At 34.1% G+C, this 19736-nt stretch overlaps 2 protein-coding genes across 8 annotated transcripts in view; both read right to left on the reverse strand.

Moving 5' to 3' along the window:
- The window catches only part of LOC123547947 (monocarboxylate transporter 9-like), a 45879-nt gene extending 43380 nt beyond the window's left edge, over nucleotides 1-2499 (reverse strand). The window contains exon 1 of the mRNA XM_045335192.2: nucleotides 2067-2499. The gene's annotated coding sequence lies outside the window, so the exon portion shown is untranslated. The remainder of the gene's footprint in view (nucleotides 1-2066) is intronic.
- Nucleotides 2500-5677: 3178 nt separating this feature from the next.
- LOC123547069 (uncharacterized) overlaps nucleotides 5678-19736 on the reverse strand; it is a 29006-nt gene continuing 14947 nt past the window's right edge. For 3 of the 7 annotated variants that reach the window (XM_053551357.1, XM_053551356.1, XM_053551362.1), the window contains 11 exons: nucleotides 19522-19623; nucleotides 19277-19309; nucleotides 17703-17845; nucleotides 13673-13764; nucleotides 12742-12899; nucleotides 11436-11486; nucleotides 9818-10005; nucleotides 8487-8578; nucleotides 7082-7167; nucleotides 6764-6861; nucleotides 5678-5872 (listed from right to left, as the gene is read on the reverse strand). In XM_053551357.1, the coding sequence (XP_053407332.1) occupies nucleotides 5723-5872; nucleotides 6764-6861; nucleotides 7082-7167; nucleotides 8487-8578; nucleotides 9818-10005; nucleotides 11436-11486; nucleotides 12742-12899; nucleotides 13673-13764; nucleotides 17703-17845; nucleotides 19277-19309; nucleotides 19522-19623 (1193 nt within the window). In that variant the 3' untranslated portion in view covers nucleotides 5678-5722. The remainder of the gene's footprint in view (nucleotides 5873-6763; nucleotides 6862-7081; nucleotides 7168-8486; nucleotides 8579-9817; nucleotides 10006-11435; nucleotides 11487-12741; nucleotides 12900-13672; nucleotides 13765-17702; nucleotides 17846-19276; nucleotides 19310-19521; nucleotides 19624-19736) is intronic. The other 4 variants (XM_045333843.2, XM_053551360.1, XM_053551359.1 and 1 more) reach the window with 4 other exon arrangements.

Raw genomic sequence — 19736 nt, forward strand, 5'->3', positions numbered from 1 at the left:
TAGTTCAAAACACAAACAGAACAGCAGCATTTAAAGAGATTTTTTTTCTACCAGGGTTGTGAACTGAATTTGAAATTATATTTGTCTTTGTAAATAAAGGTCAATGTATATTTTATCTATATTCCAATCTAAAATCGTAAAATCAGAATTAGTTTTGCGAAGTCCTAGTTTAGAAATAGTCGACATAAAAATCAATGTATCAAATACAGACCAAAATACATTGTATCAAATACAGACAACAGATACAAATAAAGAAGTCTGAATACTGTGTTCTTTATCTGACAGAATAGGAAATAAGGACGTTGCGCTCAGAAGGTATTTAAACTGAAGAACTTGTAACTCTATCAAACCATTTACACTGTCGCGTTTTTGGTTTATATGCATATTTAGGAGAATGGCTATAATTTCAGATACTTCCTTTGCAAGAGATTATTCGGCACTTCAGCCAACATACCACTTGACATTACCGTGTGCTTTAGAACTTACTTTGGTTCGTCATGTAAGTTGTTTCATATCGTACTTTGGTCCACCTTATTTGCTTCGTTGCTTTTGCTTGTTCATGTTAGATGCTTTAATGCTTATTTGCGCTTTATTGTCCATTTTCGTTTAGTTTGTGTGCGCTTTTGCTTATTTTTTGTTCAGGTTGGGTGATGTATATCTTGCTTTGGATCATGTAATGTGTTTTATTACTTTGTTCATGCAAGTTTGCTTATTGCTATTGTGGATCCGGTATTGTGCTTTTTTGGTTACTTTCGTTCATCTTTTATTGATCATAGTTTCCGGTTCATGTATTTGTTTGCATTATTTGACACTATGATTGGCAAATAACGGTAAGCGACGAATTTACAAGTACCAACAGAAATTTATTCTGGTAATATCTGGTAACATGTAATGCTATTCAGTATAGCATCATCACTCTGCTATATGATATACATTTCACAATTTAAGTAACAATTTTGTAGTGCGATGCCTGAGGAAAGACTTGAGCTTGTAAATCTATATGTACTCTCTCAGGAATGTAGTGTCTGAGAGGGAAACATGGTAAATCAATCTTCTAGATAAAGTCTTGATTATTTCATTTAAATACATATAAGAATGGTTAGTATTAACTCTTGCTAAACATCTATTTTCTTCGGACAGATTGTCCTGAATGCATTTTCTGATATTCTGTTATTGTCTGAATTTTCCCCAATCTAGTTGGCGTTGTATGCTTTTAAGGAAACTTGTATGGATTTGAAAAAAAAAAACCACAGTAATACAGCAGTCTCCAAGAGCATTTATAGATAATTATAGCAGTCTTCAAACTTCGTGCCGTAGCCGCTAGATATCGCCCCAATCTTGTCGATTTTTTTTGTTATTTCTGGTCTTTGAGATCATGGTGCTCATTTAATGTTTTCTTTTAGCCGGTGCTAGACGGTGTATATTTCATTATCAGACTCAGTCAAATTTAGTGTTGTATTGCGTTTTGATTTGTTGTCTTAACATATGCCTTAAATGATTGAATGATACATTTTATTTCTGATGAAAACGTGGCTGATACATTTGTTACGTGTTTCTTGCGTTGGTTATATATTTGTTGATGTCAGTCTCGGTGGGGGATTGGAAATTTAGTTTGCAAAAACAAAAAAGAGCCAACAAAGTAACACGAAGACCTATTAGGGGCTTCCGTGGCAGAGTGTTTAAGGCCACCGCTTTGGGTTTAAAAATTCGCTTGGGATGTAGTATTCCTTCATGTGATGAAGCCATCTTGGCTCACGGAGTGGTCGCGGTTCTATCAGGTTTCCGATCGTACCTGAAAAATGCCCCCAGGGGCACTTCGGGTCTTACTCTACCACAAAAAAAAAACTTGAACGTCACTATAAGTCCTATGATTGCGTTGGTGTAACTTTAAACCCAGCAAACACAAAAAAGAGACCTGTTAGAACAAGTATATTATCCTGCTGTCATTTGATTGAGCTTTGTGTACCGGGGTCATGATGACATTGACCTTAACATTTTTTTCTTACGCTGATATTGAAATATTTCTGTCGAGAAAACAGCAAAAATTACAGAAAGTATTGACTTACCATACTAAACGGTATTAAGTATTCCATATTGATACATCTTGAAAGAAAACCCCTCATATCCTGTCTGTAATATTTTTTTTGCACTACGTTTTTGCCTTTTTTTTGCAAATTATTTGAACATATCTTTCACTAAATTTCAGCTAGTTATATATTCCGAGTTGAAAAAAGAACAATACACACATACTGTCTATCCTTTATAGAAGAAAATACTTTATTTATAGAATATTATTCGATCATTTGTCTTTGCGGTAAATTATAAAGCACATTTGGTGTTTTATCTAACCGTGGCTTGCAGAGTATTGATTTAAAGTTTCCCTGAATTCAAGCTTCTACCAGATGAGTCCTATGAGACTCGATGATTTACTTGTTATGCCGATGAAACTATCGGATATGTCGCGGTTTTCTAGAAGTTAGCTTATAGGGATATGATATAAAAGCGGTTTATACTACTTACCGAAAGATAGCTTAATTAGTTATGATACAAATATTTGTTTATACTGTACACCGGTAGATAGATTATAGAAATATGACATAAATGTATTTCTATCCTCTTTACTGAAATATGGCCTATAGAGTTATGGTACAAATAAATGATAATACCTTTTGAAGGTATAAAAGATCTCAGTTTCATATATGAACAATTTACAACATACAGTCTAATAGTATTTCAACATGAAAGTAGTATGTTATATGTATAAATAGTACTCTGCATATACGAAGAAGCGTCTCTTCCCTATTAACAGGAATAATTTGAACAAACTTGGTAAATGATCCGAAGAGGGAACATTTCTGTGATGTTATTTAAACAAGAATTTATAAAGACAAACATTCTGACCATGCTTTTTTTGTAAATCAGGTAGATTATTAACCAAGTTTTGCAATTACCAGACCTACTAACGTAGTTGTTTATCCAAGTGAGTAAGGTTCATATATAAACGGACAAACATTTTGACCAAGTACTATAAGGATCAGGTAGAAAATGTGGCCTTCGGGTGTTACCTAGGTCTTCCTATGATTTGTCCTGTTGACCTTGACCTGGATGTCATAGCGGCAAACTTTCTAACAAGGTTTTATTAAGATCAAGTAGAAAATGTGGCCTCTAGGGTAAGGTTTTTCTTTGATGTATCCCAGTGACCTAGTTTACGACCTAAGGTTACCGATTCCTGCACTTCACCTTCGTTTCATACAGACAAACCTTCCGACAAAGATTTAAAATTATTAAGTAGAATTGCTAATAAGGGTTTCTGTGATTTGACCAAGTGACCTAGTTAAAGATCTAGTTTATTGACATATGGCCAGTAGGGTTTTGAATGAATGTATACTAGACATAAAATTTCATATCTAAAGATATGAAGAGTTACTTCATAAAAGTCACAGTTAAACTAAAATTAATATGTTTATGTGTATTCGGCAGTACGCATAAGGTTAAACATAATACAGACTTAATACATGTATAGTTGAATACAAAATATTTGTGTACTACCACTAAAATTTGGAAGTTTTTTTTTTTACAGTTGACTGTTACTGCATGACAGTTAATGATGAACGTAGCTCTATATACACAATTCTTTATATATCTAGTAAAGTAAAAGACAATTTGATACAGATTTCCCACATTTGAAATAAATACTAGCACATGTTTAAAGATAAAATATTTTAGAGATAATGAGGTGTCGAGAGTGATTAATATAAGTTGTAAAACTTGCTTCACAATCCACCTAAAACAAATTATGTATAAATTAAACTATACTGATTAACGAAGTTAGCCTATAGACCTATGATGTCAATGTCTGTTCAACGAAGTTAGTTTATAGACCTATGATGATTAGCGAGGTGATCTTATAGACCTATGATGTTAATGTCTGTTTATACTGATTAACGAAGTTTGCTTATGATGTCAATGTCTGTTTATACTCTTTAACGAGCTTAGCTTATAGACCTATGATGTCAGTGTCTGTTTATAATGATTAACGAAGTTAGCTTATAAACCTATGATGTCAATGTCTGTTTATACTGTTTAACGAAGTTAGCTTATAGACCTGTGAGCCCGTCGCTTAGCTCAGTAGGGAGAGCGTTGGTCTACGGATCGCGGAGTCGCCAGTTCGATCCCCGGTCGGGGCGTATGTTCTCCGTGTCGATTTGATAAAAGACATTGTGTCTGAAATCATTCGTCCTCCACTTCTGATAATTCATGTGGGGAAGTTGGCAGTTACTTGCGGAGAACAGGTTTGTACTGGTACAGAATCCAGGAACACTGGTTAGGTGCCCGCCGTTACATGACAGAAATACTGTTGAAAAACGGCGTTAAACCCAAAACAAACAAATACAGAGCTATGATGTTACTGTCTGTTTAATTTGATTAACAAAAGATAACTTACAGGGTTATGGTATAAATGTATGGTTATACTATTTAACAAAGGACTGCTTGATAGAGCTATGGTATAAATGTCTAATGATACTATTCAACGAATTATAGCTCGAAGTGATACTTTACTACAAGATCAAAAGTGATTTATAGATATTATCATGTCCTTGCACAAGCCAATAAGGCGCCGATGCACCCAAGTCCGCATGTCTAAGGGAATTTATTGATAAACTTCAATGCATTTGTGCTTCATCAAACAATAGATAATGGCAATGAAAATCAAGTAATTTATCCCTTCGCTTTCAGCATATTGTGTGGAAGGGCCTTGGGACATATTTTATTAGATTTAATTTACTAGAATAATACGATATGATATAACTGTTGATATATTATTATGTTCATCAAGGTATTCCTTGTATTTGAAGTGTTTGTCTGTGTTTGTTGATATCACACTATATCTGGGCATCTGACAAACCATCGTTCTTTCACTTCGTCAATTTATTATAACTTTATATGTCCCGCATAGTTAACTTTATATTGTCCTAATACACTTCTTGTGCTGTAATGACCTTTATTGTAAGATATTGTCGTTTGTAATAAGTATGTCAGTGTTTTATCAATAAAAAGTCTATAACAGATGTTTTGTGGTGAAATATAGACGGTTTACAAAAACCCGGACTTGCTCTATATGAGGTAAATGTTATACATGTGATAAGAAAAACAACAACCTTTGCCTCATGTAGGTATATCTCGTGAACTTGTTAGATGGAAAGAATGCAACTACCTATAAGTTTACTGTGTAAGTGACATAATGACTGAGAAAAATGAAAGGTATCACTGCCAGGTGAACCCCAATCTGACGTAACTGTAACATAACTGTAACAAAAAGACACGATGAGTTAACCACAGAAACGAAATTCTAAAGTATATATTAATATTTAAAAAAAATGTGATTTGTCTCTGAAAAAAATCATTGCTGGAAGCCCAGATGGCGAAGAAATCATATGATGAAGGCGCACTTATAATACAAACTAACGAACCGTTTATCCATGTAAATTGTTAGAGGGAAAACGTGTTATGTACGCACGAAATCCTCTCTGTGTTATGCAGTATCCTGATCAATGACCGTTTAGTAGGGTGAAAATGTAAAGCTTTAGACAAATTTGAAGTTCATGTGATTTCATACCATTTTAACGGACTTATAGTTTCGCATATTTAAATCAGAATTAACAACAAAACGACAACAAAAATTTAATTCCACTTTATTTATTAAAATCTAACTAGTTTAAACTCAGAAGTCCGTGCTCTCTGGTTTTCGAAGCACAAGTTTCATGCTCACATGTTGTTTGTCCATATATGAAGTATCTATAATTCCGCAGACTTCTTCAAGTGAGAGCCCTTCTACTTTGTGCCTGTCAACCGCAAGTATTGCCATACCAACCTGAAGACAGATGTATCGATACATACAGTTTATTATTAAATGATATAAGTGCGACTACATATATAACTGTACTCATGAAACTAGAGAAATGCTAGGTAAATAATTTAGGCGATGACTGAAACTTTATAATTTGACAATCTATGAAATTTGAAGCACTACATAAAGATGATTATAGGCCTCAGAACAGTTTCTTGACGCATTAAGCAAATTATGCTTATATCTCTAAAAGTTAGAACAGTGTGTATAATCACTATCGTACGTGTTCAAAATGACAAATGATTTTCTTGTTGTAAATGACGAATATAGAACTACATTTCTATAACAGATATTCGCAATAACTGTACATGTATATTGTTGTATTAAACTGATAAACGTCAAATACTTGGATAGTTGCTCTTTTTTCTTTATAGAGTAGTTCTCGATTCAAAAAATATTTTACGAAAATTTGCATAGCGTTACTCTACAAATAATAAAACCGAGTTGCGACCTTGAAACGTCGTGACGTCATTCTATTCAAATGGGCATTGTTTTCCCGCGCTTTGTTTGCATGTGGTACGATAGGAATGAATGTTACAAAGAAAGTCATTCGTTTTATTTAAAAATACTATATGCAAAAAATATCTATGCTGATGAAGATATCCGATTTTGAGTAACTATTTTGGCGGTTACTCGACAGAGGTACGTTACCACCTAAGCAGTTACTCTCGAGCCGGACATTCCCATCTGCAACTAAAACCATTGATAAATGTTTGTACTCCAGAATCTGACTGAGTAGTTCTTAAAGGGTAACAGTCTCTAAATGCAGTTTTATAGCCACAGGCTGTTGATTAAACAATGGTTATTGTGAACTTTCTCATAGTTTAACAAGGAAGGAATTAGTTCTTCACAAACCTGTATTTCACTGTCATCATTCGCGGCGCCATTAGGGTCTATTCCATCAATTTTTACTTCTTTTACACCGTCTATCATCTCTTCAACAAAATCGATACCTACCAAAAGAAATTACATAAAACCTTTATATACAGTGTAGCTAGTACAGTACATTGTGCAATGGAGTAAAAATGATGAAGACGGCACATCCGCTGAAAAGCACAGCTAATTAAAGTATTATACTTCTGTAGAGCAATACATTTTGTACAGCAAAGCAGTGTGTACAGCTATTGATACATATTTTTGTTATTACACAAATTAGGAAGTGTCATACTGTACCAAGGGAATGTTTAGTCTTAGATAGGTGAACAATAACAGTTCCTGGAATCTTTCCTACCTCTCCAGACCCATGAGAACCGCAGTCACTGGAACATATAAAAAATAGCGCTGATCTTACGAAACATTACAACACAGAGTGTATAAATCGTCAATCGCTTTCAAACGTGACAATACTGAGTAATTGTATTTATTATGCCTCCTAGTAAAGTTCGTGAGCTTATGGCGAGAAGACGTCATGTTATTTTCCAAATCGGGTTACTGTTGATGGTCGTTTGATATGGATATTGTGTTGTTTTTTTTTTACTAGGTCAAAAGCAAATGTGTCTGTAAGCTGTTATGCTGAATAATGATTACTGTTATACTGTTATGATTCCGACAAACATTTTGTCGAAAATTGTCGTATGCTACTAAACCATTGGTAATAAGCAACATTTTAATTAACGTTATTTAAACACACATAGGAAAGATTTTAAATTAGCCCTAAACTGGAATATTTGTTACTTGAGAAAGTTACTTTAAAGTTTGAACTTCGGCCGTATACTTCGGCCATAGCTAGCAATATTTTTTTTTTATAAATCGTGTATCATTTTATAAAGAGAATGGTGTCCTGTGTGGAATGAACGTTCGTATGTTTATGTCTAGTAACGATAAATTCAAACATATTTCCAGTATACAGTACTCGTCAAGATAAACCATCTACATCTACAGGTTTGTTATATCGACAATGTAACTAATAGTATCATTTGCATATTTTTCTTCATTTCATATTCTGTCAATAAAACAGCTAAGTTTGTATACATGTATGACCAGGGGCATGACTTACACGGACACGTTTTTAGCTTAACGTCACTGTTACATCATAAGTGTTTTTTAGATCTACGCTTTATTGTACTTGCCCCGAATTGTATTTTTATTTACTGTTTCATAACGGATCATAAATGTCATCTCCGTCCATGTGCGAAATGATAAAGTATCAGACAAAATATGCTCCATACAATGTATATACACTTCCGTCTATCTGACATATTTGTCTAATTGGTTAACATACATTGAACTTAATACATGTATTATTTGCGACGGCACAGAATAACAAATGTAAACCTATGCTATTAGGGCAACAAGCATTGGAAATACTGCATCTATATGATCTCAATCTCTATGACCATAACATTATTTGTGAGACGTTAAGACTCAACAAAAAGACAGAAATTTTTTAATGAATTTAGAATTTTGCATGCAAGCGTATAGATTCAAACAAATATAAAGCAGTAGCATTACAAAATTTCATGTATACTATGTATACGGATGGTAACTAGACTAAGAGATGCATTGTATTTTATGACTTGGACCTTAATTTGAAAAGGTAGTGTATACGCAGTTTTTGTCGACAACAGGGAAAACATACCTAAAAGCAGCTATGCAAGAGCCTTCTTCTAAATGCTCAAAGTCAAGATATTCAAACTCATCTAAAGCTGACTTTTCTTCTGCGATTCGCCCCTGGAAGGATACTCACATGGTAAAATATCATTTTAAATGAATTGCGTGTTTCTCTGAAGACATTGCTTTATTAAAAAACAATCAATTAATCAAGAAGGGCATACAAAGTTATAGTCCTCATAGGAAAAAGTCATGCAGATGTACAATTAAAGAAAATTTCTAATGACCACCCCCACCCCTCGGTATATTTGACAACATCTTTAAGATTATTAATGGTATATCTTTCAAATGCCTCAGTTATTTAGAACAAGATTTTGTGAATAATATAATAGAACTTCAGCAAAGTAGAGTGATGGTATGACATAATTTACCATTTCAAGGCCTTAACCAAATTCATAAAATACACGTACAATTCTACAATTGGTAAACTAATAAATTTCATTATAATGCAGGAAAATCCTGACAAATACGACGTAACCTCTTCCTCCTGTCCTAAATTTGGAACAAATTATTATTTTTTTGATATTGGATCATTTTTCGTGAAAAGTCAATATCCAGATCTCTGCAACCTTACAAATGATATTTGCTCGTTTTATGAACACAATTTCTTTCATGTGTACTTTGTGACTTTCATGCAAAAGAATGAAATGCTGTCTTTGCCCCACTCATTTTTGTTGAAATTTTAACATTTTATTATCAGAAAAGCGTTTAAGTACATAAGAAATTCAATAAATGAGCCGTGCCATGAGAAAACCAACATAGTGGGTATGCGACCAGCAAGGATCCAGACCAGCCTGCGCATCCGCGCAGTCTGGTCAGGATCCATGCTGTTCGCTAACGGTTTCTCTAATTGTAATAGGCTTTGAAAGCGAACAGCATGTGTCCTGACCAGACTGCGCGGATGCGCAGGCTGGTCTGGATCCTTGCTGGTCGCAAACCCACTATGTTGCTTTTCTCATGGCACGGCTCAAATGTACTATGAATTGTGAAAGATATTGCCGAAGATACTGACGGGACTTAAGCAATTTTGATTAGTATGTCATAAACCATTATTCTTAATAGGTACACTTACATTTTGTAACCAGTTTCAAACCTAACTCTCTTGTTGGAAAGATAATTTGGATTTATATTTTTCTAGGTACATTTGTATTCCATACGAATTTATGGAAAACAATATTTCTTCTGGTGAGTATAGGGACGTTAAGCTTTAATGCTTCTTAAAGTTTTGTTTAAAAACTGTGTGGTTAAGGTTTAAGTTATTTAAATAACTTCCATCTTTCTGATTAAGCTATAGATCACCTGAAATGTTATTGACATAGACTCTACCTCTCTGGGTTTTCTATAGACTCCTTGAGGTTTTGTTGAAATAAACTCTACCTGTCTATGTGGGGAGGTTACTTTAGCTTTGGTTTCCTCTACATTCTCCTTCATAACGTCAACGACATCCTTCTTTTTCATCGTCTTTATATGAAAATGACCATCTTCCGCTGAATAATTGATAACAAAATCTTTCAGCACGAGTATTAGTACTCTCTAGATAAAATAATTCAGCTATTGATACCAAAGGCGTTTTGTATTTTAAGAACAATTTTGAAAGCTAGTGTTTCTTTTAGGGAGTTGTTAACGTATATTTACTTGCTAAAAACACTGTGCATATATGATCATTTATGTTTAATTTTATTCAACCTCAAAATAGAAAAATGCGTGCGTGTCAGATACAAGCAATTAAATGCTCTCCGCATCCACAATCTATCATGAAATATTAAATCACTGATTCTTCACGCTAGCTTAAGGGTTTTGTTCTATACAGAAAATCGATTCAGTTTTCTGTATATTCAGTTCATTTAGATTAATGATCTAATTCATTACAATTAATTAAACCTAAATAATAAACCTGACTTTTGTTGTAAATATTTTCAAAGTTTAACACATGCATAATTGTTGGAAAATTTCAAGTAATGTATAAGATTAACAATCTAGAGATAACAATTATAATGAATCTGGTCTTTTTTTCGTTTTAAAAGATAAAAGATGAGAGGAAATGATGACTCCGTATTCAAGGCTAGTTACATGATAGTTAGAACACATATTTGAACACATATTGAAACTAAAGTATAATGATCAAGGAATCCTATCTAAGAAAATGGAAATATACATGAAGGCGAATCTGCTAACAATAGCTAAGAATTACATGAAAAACAAAAACAAATAAAAAAAAAAGAAAACCTCGACGGTAGGAATAGGAATCCAATCCAACTCTGAAATTAAATGGAGAAAATTTCTACTATAAAGTCTTTTTTTTGTGTTTCATTGTCGTCACTTGGCAGCCGGCGTCGGCGTTGATTAAGATTTTTGCTCAGGTTCTCTTTTAAAAAAAAAAAGCTATCAGAACTATAATTTTGAAATTTCTTGTTTATTATCATTAATTGATTAAGTAGGACAAGTACCATAATCATCACCTGCATTTCGTCAGAATTATGGCCTTTTGTGCACTGTCATTACTCTGACTTACATAGTGTCACACGTATAGCCCAATTTATTTATTGAAATTTTGGTTCAATTATTTGAATACTCTTAGAGGTACAGCTTTGAAACTTTGTACACTTCATTATCAAGAGGCCCCCCACCATTTGTAAGAATTATGGCCGTTTTTCTCTCAGATGACTTGTATTTTAGCAATTTCTTGAAGTTGTCTTTTTTCTTTAATACGTCATACCTTTTTTCATTATTGACAGGTGAGTAAGAAGGTCATGAACCATAACTCTTTTCTTGCATGTTGTATTATGTCAATGTGCACTGGCACTATGTTTATAATCTGGGAAATCAGTGGTAAAATTTAATACTGATAACATGGAACTAAACGAAACAAAAGCAGAGACACAAATGCAGACAACAATAAGGACAAGATATAATATACCTTCACCAGAATCGAGGCTTTTTTCGGCGTTTGGAACATCGGATGGATTTTCTGGATGCAAAGCAAACCAAATATGAATATTCAACAGGTATAAAGAAAAATAAATCTAAATGACATGAATTATCTATCGTGGTAAAATATTAAGGTATTGTATAAATAATCTGTAAATTCTATAACACGAATTCTAGCAAAGTACAGCATTTACCTTTGTTGAAAAAGAGATCTTGTGTAATTTGCAGGTCAACATTACAATTTTATTTTGATTAGGCACGGTAAGACTGGACCAACAATGAAGAAGTGGCCTTAGGTCCCTGCACTTTGTGAGATATTTAGTTTTTGTGTCCAATAATACCGATAATGCCCACAATTCAGACAGTTGTCGTGGAATCAAGTTTGAAGGGACTGAATTCAATACGAACATATTTTTATGACTGTTTGGCAAACGTACTTTCAAGACACAGTTTTATCTTGTGGATTAATTTCATTCAGATGTATCAAGAAGATTTCTAAAAGTCCATATAGCGTTCACACATTTATTCAAACAATCTAATTGAGAAAATTTGATTTTAAGCCAAATATTCAAATTCTGCTTTTTTTCTAAAAATGTTTACACCAGATTACATATACTATGATTAATACATCTTATATCCAGTTTGCTACACGTTTAGTTAATGATAGTACGAAATAATTGGATGAAAGTAATAGAGGTTCTGGTATATTCCCTTACAAACGTAGTAGCAGATTCACCGAGGGAATACATATTATCAGAAAATCGTATCAACTTCCAGCAGACAGTCAGCTACACTGGATTTGATCGATCGACAAATCAAGAAAGTAAATTGTATAAAAGATAGGCAATTATTAAGGACGATGTCATGAAAAAGAACGAGATACTACAGTCCAAAATAGAACAGTAGTCTGAGATAAAATCAATGCAACTATGATTTTGATGATTACAGACAAAGAGTACATACAGTATTCATGCAAAACACTCGGTCTATAGGTCTATTGTGAGTATACAGAAATTTCATCAAAGCAATCAGCTTTTTAGCGCCTGGTATACATGTTACTAAATGAACCTTTGGATATTTAAGCAGAATGCATGTCATCGATATTGGCAATAACATCAAAGGATGTTTGAGGTACAATTTCAAACACTCGCCTACCTGATCGCGTTTACTTATTTTCCGAACGATCCACTACTCCCAGACAATGTTGACAGTAATGGTAACAGATGATATGCTTTAAAATAAAACAAAATGCGCGTATGAAGAAGAAAATTATTAGGTTATTCAAGGACATTTACCTATTTCGGTGGTGATTAGCTTTCTGCGTGGCCTCTTCTGTGGTTTATGATTCAGTGGTAGATGCAGCTTCATTGATAGTTTCTGGTAGGCTTCTTCTATTTCGAAGTGGTTCACCATATTGTCAAATTTTACCATGTCGTGCTGGTAGATAACACCCCTGCAATTGTAATTGTGAAAAATGTTTATAAATGTTGAGAAACACTATATGCGCCGTGCCATGGGAAAACCAACATAGTGGCTTTGCGACCAGCATGGATCCAGACCAGTCTGCGCATCCGCGCAGTCTGGTCAGGATCCATGCTGTTCGCTAACAGTTTCTCCAATTCCAATAGGCTTTAAAAGCAAACAGCATGGATCCTGACCAGACTGCGCGGATGCGCAGGCTGGTCTGGATCCATGCTGGTCGCAAAGTCACTATGTTGGTTTTCTCATGGAGCGGCTCAATTATGATCTTCTGAATATAAACAAATGTTGTCATTGCTACAAATAAGATATTTTAATAGATATCTCGTTTGTTTTATGATAGAATGGTGGAATTCTGAAGTTTTAGGAAAATGTGTGTGATACAATGTATAAGGTAAGCTATATGTTTTGGTTATAGGTGTCATTTCTAGTCTTTAAAACTTTTTCTCTGTACGACTAAATACTAAGTTCGTGACTCCTTTTATAAAAGGTTTATTGTGTTCTGGTAAAATGATGCTAAAGTTGGTCTTAAGGTGGCAAAGCCATGAAAAAGTATAAAATTACCGAAACACACTTGTATATGACCAACGCTCTTTTTGCATTTTTAATACAAGTAGAATCTACAAATCATAAAAATGTTTAACAGCATGCACAACTAACTAAAAATTTATGCCTTACGTATACTTGAGTGTATTTTTTATTCACCCACTTATTTTGAAACAAACTAATTATATCTTCAATATTTACCTGACATCCTTGATTAAGGTAAGCTTCTCCGGTTTATCTAGTATAACCAGCAAAACATCAACCAGCCTTTCAAGGTCATGGGATTCATGATACTGCAAATATGGTTAAGAATATTGCTTTTTGTAAACATTTAGCTTTCATGGTTCTACAACAATTATAGGTTTTTAGATTTATATTGAGAAATATCCATTAGTCCTGCAGTGAAAATATTGTGCAACAGTAGCATCGAAAAACCCGCATGATATTTTCGTCGTATTTTGCAAATCTAATACTCTGCTTATTACGTACATCTTTAGACTTACCAATATTTTTGCAAATATGTTCAGTAGTCTGAATAAAGTTGAATATAACGAACTCTTTAACGCGACGACACATATGAACCTTGCGTCAGAAATGACGTCACACTCACGAGTTGATATTTATAGGTTATTAGATTTGTATCGAGAAATATGCACGAGTTCTGCAGCGGAAATATTGCGCGACTTTAGGAGCGCAATATTATTTCGCGAAAGAATGAGTGCAAATCTAATAATCTTTTTATTACATAGAATCTACGCATCTACACTTGAAATTATTATATAAATTATACAAATTTGTTACTAAGCCTGAGCAAAATTAAAAATATCGTCTTTAAAGAACTTTTAAACGAGACGACATACAAGAAACTGACGTCATAAACTACGACAAACACCCGATATGAAATTTGAACGTCAATATGGTTTCAGGTTCCATTGAAACTTAACGGAGTTATTAAATGAGTATATAATAAGAAAAACTGTTGACGTCTGAGGTTCCACCGTATCTTCAAAGGCACGAGTACTGGACCTTGGAATTAGTTTTAACATGAGACCAACCGGAAATCCCTAGCCCTTCCCGTTCATGAAATATCTATCTTGAAACGAGTGCCTTCCTGCTGAAATTCCCAGGTAGCTAACTTGAGCTGTCCGTAAGACAGCACGTTCGACTTTTCTCAGTGCTTGACTCTGAATTAGAGCTTTGCCAGTTAAAACTTTATACAAGAAACGCGGCAATGCCACGAAACCAGGTTTTCAACACTTTTCATAAGAATAAACAAGAGCGCCGCCAAGCGGGGCAATATACGCCCGAAGGCTTACATCATAGGATGGGAGCAAAATTTTAAGAACTTGACTGTTGAAGCCCCAAAGGACTGGAACAACAAAAGGAAAACTTCAAAAAAACAAATCTAAGTCCACAAAAAAAGTTCAAAGTCTACAAAAAAATCCTTATCAGGTACAGGTATGTAAAAATACACCTTAAAGTTGGAGGTACCATCCATGTTGTACCACAGAAAAGTGGTCTCGGTTTTTCCCTACGGCCAATAATAAAAAAGTTTCAAAATAAGCTATTTATAGTAACATAAAAGGGAAGTAATTCAAAAAAAAATTATTGTAAGTACAAAAAAAAGAGATCTGCCAAATAAAAACAAGAGCATTGCAATGCAGAGCAATATACACAAAGCAAAGTCATATATGACCTTTGGCCCTTAAGTGTGACCTTAACTTTGAAGCGAGTCATCCGGAACATGCGCTCTGCACATCGTTGCAATGTGGTAAACATTTCTGCCAAGTTTCTTTGAAATCCTTCCAGCAGTTCAAGAGTTACAGAGCGGACACGAAACAAACTGATATGACCTTTGACTCCTAAGTGTGACCTTGACCTTGAAACGAGACATCCGGAACATGCGCTCTGCACGTCGTCTGGGTGTGGTGAACATTTGTGTCAAGTTTCCTTGAAATCCTTCAAGGGGTTCAAGAGTTACAGAGAGGTCACGAAATTGCTAACGGACAGACGGACAGACAGACGGACGGACAGACGGACACCAGCGTCATAACATAATACGTCCCTTCGGGCGTATAAAAGGTACACTGAATCACAGTGCACCACTTTAAAGCAAAACCCTAACCCTAACCCTAACCTAACCCTAACCCTATTTTTAGTAACAATGACCTTGACCTTGATCCCAGAAACCCCAAAATCAATCCCAAGCTACAACTTTATATAAGTTTTCTATACACCAAGTTTCATCATGATAGCTAATTCCTAAGTTAAGTTATTGACCGGAAACCCTTTTTCTATTTTAAGTAATAGTGACCTTGACCTTGACCCCAGAAACCCCAAAATCAATCCCAGCCTTTGTCTTGATATAAGCTACATACATACCAAGTTTTTTCAAATATCTTTACCTAAACAAAAGTTATTGACCAGAAACACCAGTTTGACGCCGCCCGCCCGCCCAACGACATACCCCAATCTAATAACTCAGGTATCGTTGAAAACCTGGTTAAAAACTTTAACCAAACAATTATAAGTTAAATAGGAGCATAACTCTGTCAAAATTTAAATCATGGGGGTTGTTTCTTCTGGTGTATACTTTGAAAGTAAATAACTATTTTAAGTTATAAGTCAAAAGCTTCGATAGTAACAGAGATATTTGACTTTATCAAAAACTTTAACCAAAAAATGCTAAGTTAAAAAGGGGCATAACTCTGTCAAAATTCAAACAGAGTTATAGGGATTGTTTCTCCTGTTGTAGACTTTGATAGTAAATAACTATTTTAAGTTTCAAGTCAAAAGCTTTGATAGTAACATTAACTTTATCAAACACTTTAACCCAAAAATGCTAAGATAAAAAGTGGCATAACTCTGTCAAAATTCAAATCAGCGTTATGGGGATTGTTTTCCCTGGTGAGGACTTTGATAGTAAATAACTATTTTAAGTTTCAAGTCAATAGCTTTGATAGTAACAGATATATTTAACTTCATCAATCTTTAAACAACGCCGACGCCGACGCCGACGCCAGGGCGAGTGCAACAGCTCTATTTTTTCTTCGAAAAGTCGAGATAAAAATGCGGCACAACGAAACGGTATGAAAATGGCTGTCAGCTGAGCACGGGTCAAATTCACCGGAAGGCACTCGTTTCCTGATGACATTTTGTAACTAAACACATACGTGAAATAGTGATAGACAGTTTGTGTAATTTTCAGGAGAATTTATTTCACAACGGCGTTGGAAGTGATTCCATTGCTCTCAGGCTCGAATCTCTGGATTCTAGCCTTGTGTAGATGGTATATATCATTTGATAGGGGCTCATATTTCACCACATTTTCAGTTTGGATTGATTCAAGATGAAAACAAGTTTTATTGTCTTTCTGATCATATTTGTTTTTCATCCCAGATTCGATACTCGTGACTGTGCTTATCTTAACAGAATTCACAAAATTTACTTTCTTGATACAACAAGAAAGCAAATATAGATGGCAAATGTAAACTACAAGCTTTTGTTATACAGAAATAAAAAGCTTGTAGGACACTGTAAATAACTTTTTTGTCATATTGCAGATATTGAAAATTGCGATTAGACTTATGTTGATCAATTGTAAAAAGCAGAACCAACTAAACCATAATACCATGAATCAAGATTCAATCTCATTGAATCGAGATATTTTGCTCTTATCTATTTATAGGAAACTGAGACATTTTCTGACGCTACGTGTGCAATGATAATTCGATCCGCTGTAGGGTAAGTTGAAAATATTGTTCTTTGAATAAACTCGGGAATATAGAAATACGGTCACGAGTAAGTACTTAAATCTATAATTGGTATATATTGATCCGATATAACGCATGCTACATTTGCAAGCTCTAGAGAATTATATTAAAACCATCACTGTATACATGTAGCCTTAATTGCGGAAGTAATTGCTCTCATGTCTAAAATAAATTGAAATGAAATCATCTATAAGAATAATAAAGACTCCTTGCGGCACTTTAAACTAAATTAGAAATTGTATCAGCATCATTTTATTGATCTGATCCCTGTGTAGCTTTAGAGTCCGTAAACATGGTGGGCTTGTAAAGCAATAAAAGTAAACCTTCTTTTTTCAAACATTGCCAAATATGTTTGTTATGTCCGGAGATCGATTTAAACAGAGTAATAAAGGTTCATTACATCATTACAGTATTTTATCTGTTCGTTAGTGTTTTCATTGAAAATTTGTTTATCTTACCGTTTTAATATGTCTTTTTACTACTTTGAATTCATCTTCATCGAGCAGTCTTTGTGCAGCGTCCTCTAACATTGCCAAACTGACGCTATCAATCTTTTCTGCTTTCCATTCCTTCGTTATTTTTGAAGAGTATTCTGGAATATCTGCAAGCATTTTATTCACAACTAGAATCATATACTTCAGTATAATTCAGTTATAATAATGTTTACAATTTCACATAGAAAGTAAACACCATTCTTTCTTTTTTCACATTTACCTCAGAAATTTTGAGTTTAAGTAGTTGGTGTTATTTTAAAACAACCATGGATAATTCTAACATTTTGAGGAAAACAAAATTTTAGATTTAAAATTAAAAAGCAGCATGGAAAATAGCTTGCTGTAGATGCTATTTTATCTGAACAACCATGGTCACAAAAATAGTAAATTTATATCATTTTATTGCTTTCCGATTGGAACCATTTGCTTATTTTCAGTGTGATATGTCGTGTGATATTCGTGCTTTGTGCGAGAAGAGATGTTTATTGTTAGCGAATGCGAACAAAATTAAGCAAAGATTAAGCTAAGTGGTCTAAACAAATTAAAGGATTTTCGTCAAAGTCTCGACTGGAAAGTAGCAATTTGTATCTTGACATAGCAAGTCAAGAGATACAGGAACACAATTTTATATTGCTCAAATAGTTGTGGAAGTTATTTATTACAAAAATTATGTTATAAATAATACTTCTTGAGCCTGTCGTTTATAAGGACAAGTTGCTGCATTTTTTATTATCATTATATACATAAATACAGCTTGACTGACAAGAAAATAGTAAAACAGCTGAAAAAAAAAACACCAACAACAATGAATAAACACGTTATAACTATCTACATGTAGCAGACATAATAGAACAGCATTCATTTGAGCAATGGGAGCTTCGTGTTTCCCTATATGGTCATAACTGTTAAAAGTGTGCTAAAAAAGTGGAATAAAAACCGCTTTTGCGAGTTATAATGTCAATATTATATAACGTAAATAAACATGATTGCCGGATTGTTATTCCGCATATAAAAGGAGGCATAGAATACAAAACAAGTTGGTTAGAATAAACCTATGGATACGAACATAACTGTATTGTGTCATTTATTTTCTGATTTTCTTTATTATTCTCCCAGATAAATTGAAATATAATTAAAATCTTATTTTAACGGTTATTTTGAACTCTTAAGGCATCTTTAGTTTTTGTGAATTATAAATCCTCTCTTGGATTGGAGAGAGTCTATCAAAAGATCTGTCAGTAGAGTATTCTTAACTGAGAAAAAAACTAACATTTTAACATTTGAGCCGTACCATGAGAAAACCAACGTAGTGGGTTTGCGACCAGCATGGATCCAGACCAGCCTGCGCATCCGCGCAGTCTGGTCAGGATCCATGCTGTTCGCTTTCAAAGCCTATTGTAGTTAGAGAAACCGTTAGCGGACAGCATGGATCCTGACCAGAATGCGCGGATGCGCAGGCTGGTCTGGATCCATGCTGGTCGCAAACCCACTATATTGGTTTTCTCATGGCACGGCTCATTTATTTATGATTGCATTACCTGTTGATCGTATTACACTAACATCCTCTTTTTCTGAAAAGAAAATAAAGACTGACGTGAAATATTGAGAATATGCGTGATATGTATATCATTGGAATATGCTATCTGGAAATATGACAACAACAGTTATCTATAGTACATGTTACAAACATTTAAGTTCACATTTGTTTGATAGTGACAAAAGATTAGGAGCAGAAAAGACTAGCAGTTTTTCAGCATTATCATATTCACTGTTATTATCTTACTTGTATGTCTTGGTGATCTTAATCGAAGACTGCCTTTAATTTTATTCTTTAAAGTTTTCCATTTTCCCTTTTTTCTGACACTGCCATCGTAATATGTCGTGTCTGCAAAATATAAGACAGGTCATTGGGTACGTGTTATTGGCTTCTTATGAGTTCTTTTAAAACAACAACGTGTAGACAGAATTTGTATTCGTCAGCGATGCTGCTTAAGGAAT

The sequence above is a fragment of the Mercenaria mercenaria genome, chromosome 9, assembly GCF_021730395.1.
Source record: "Mercenaria mercenaria strain notata chromosome 9, MADL_Memer_1, whole genome shotgun sequence".
Lineage (NCBI taxonomy): Eukaryota > Metazoa > Mollusca > Bivalvia > Venerida > Veneridae > Mercenaria > Mercenaria mercenaria.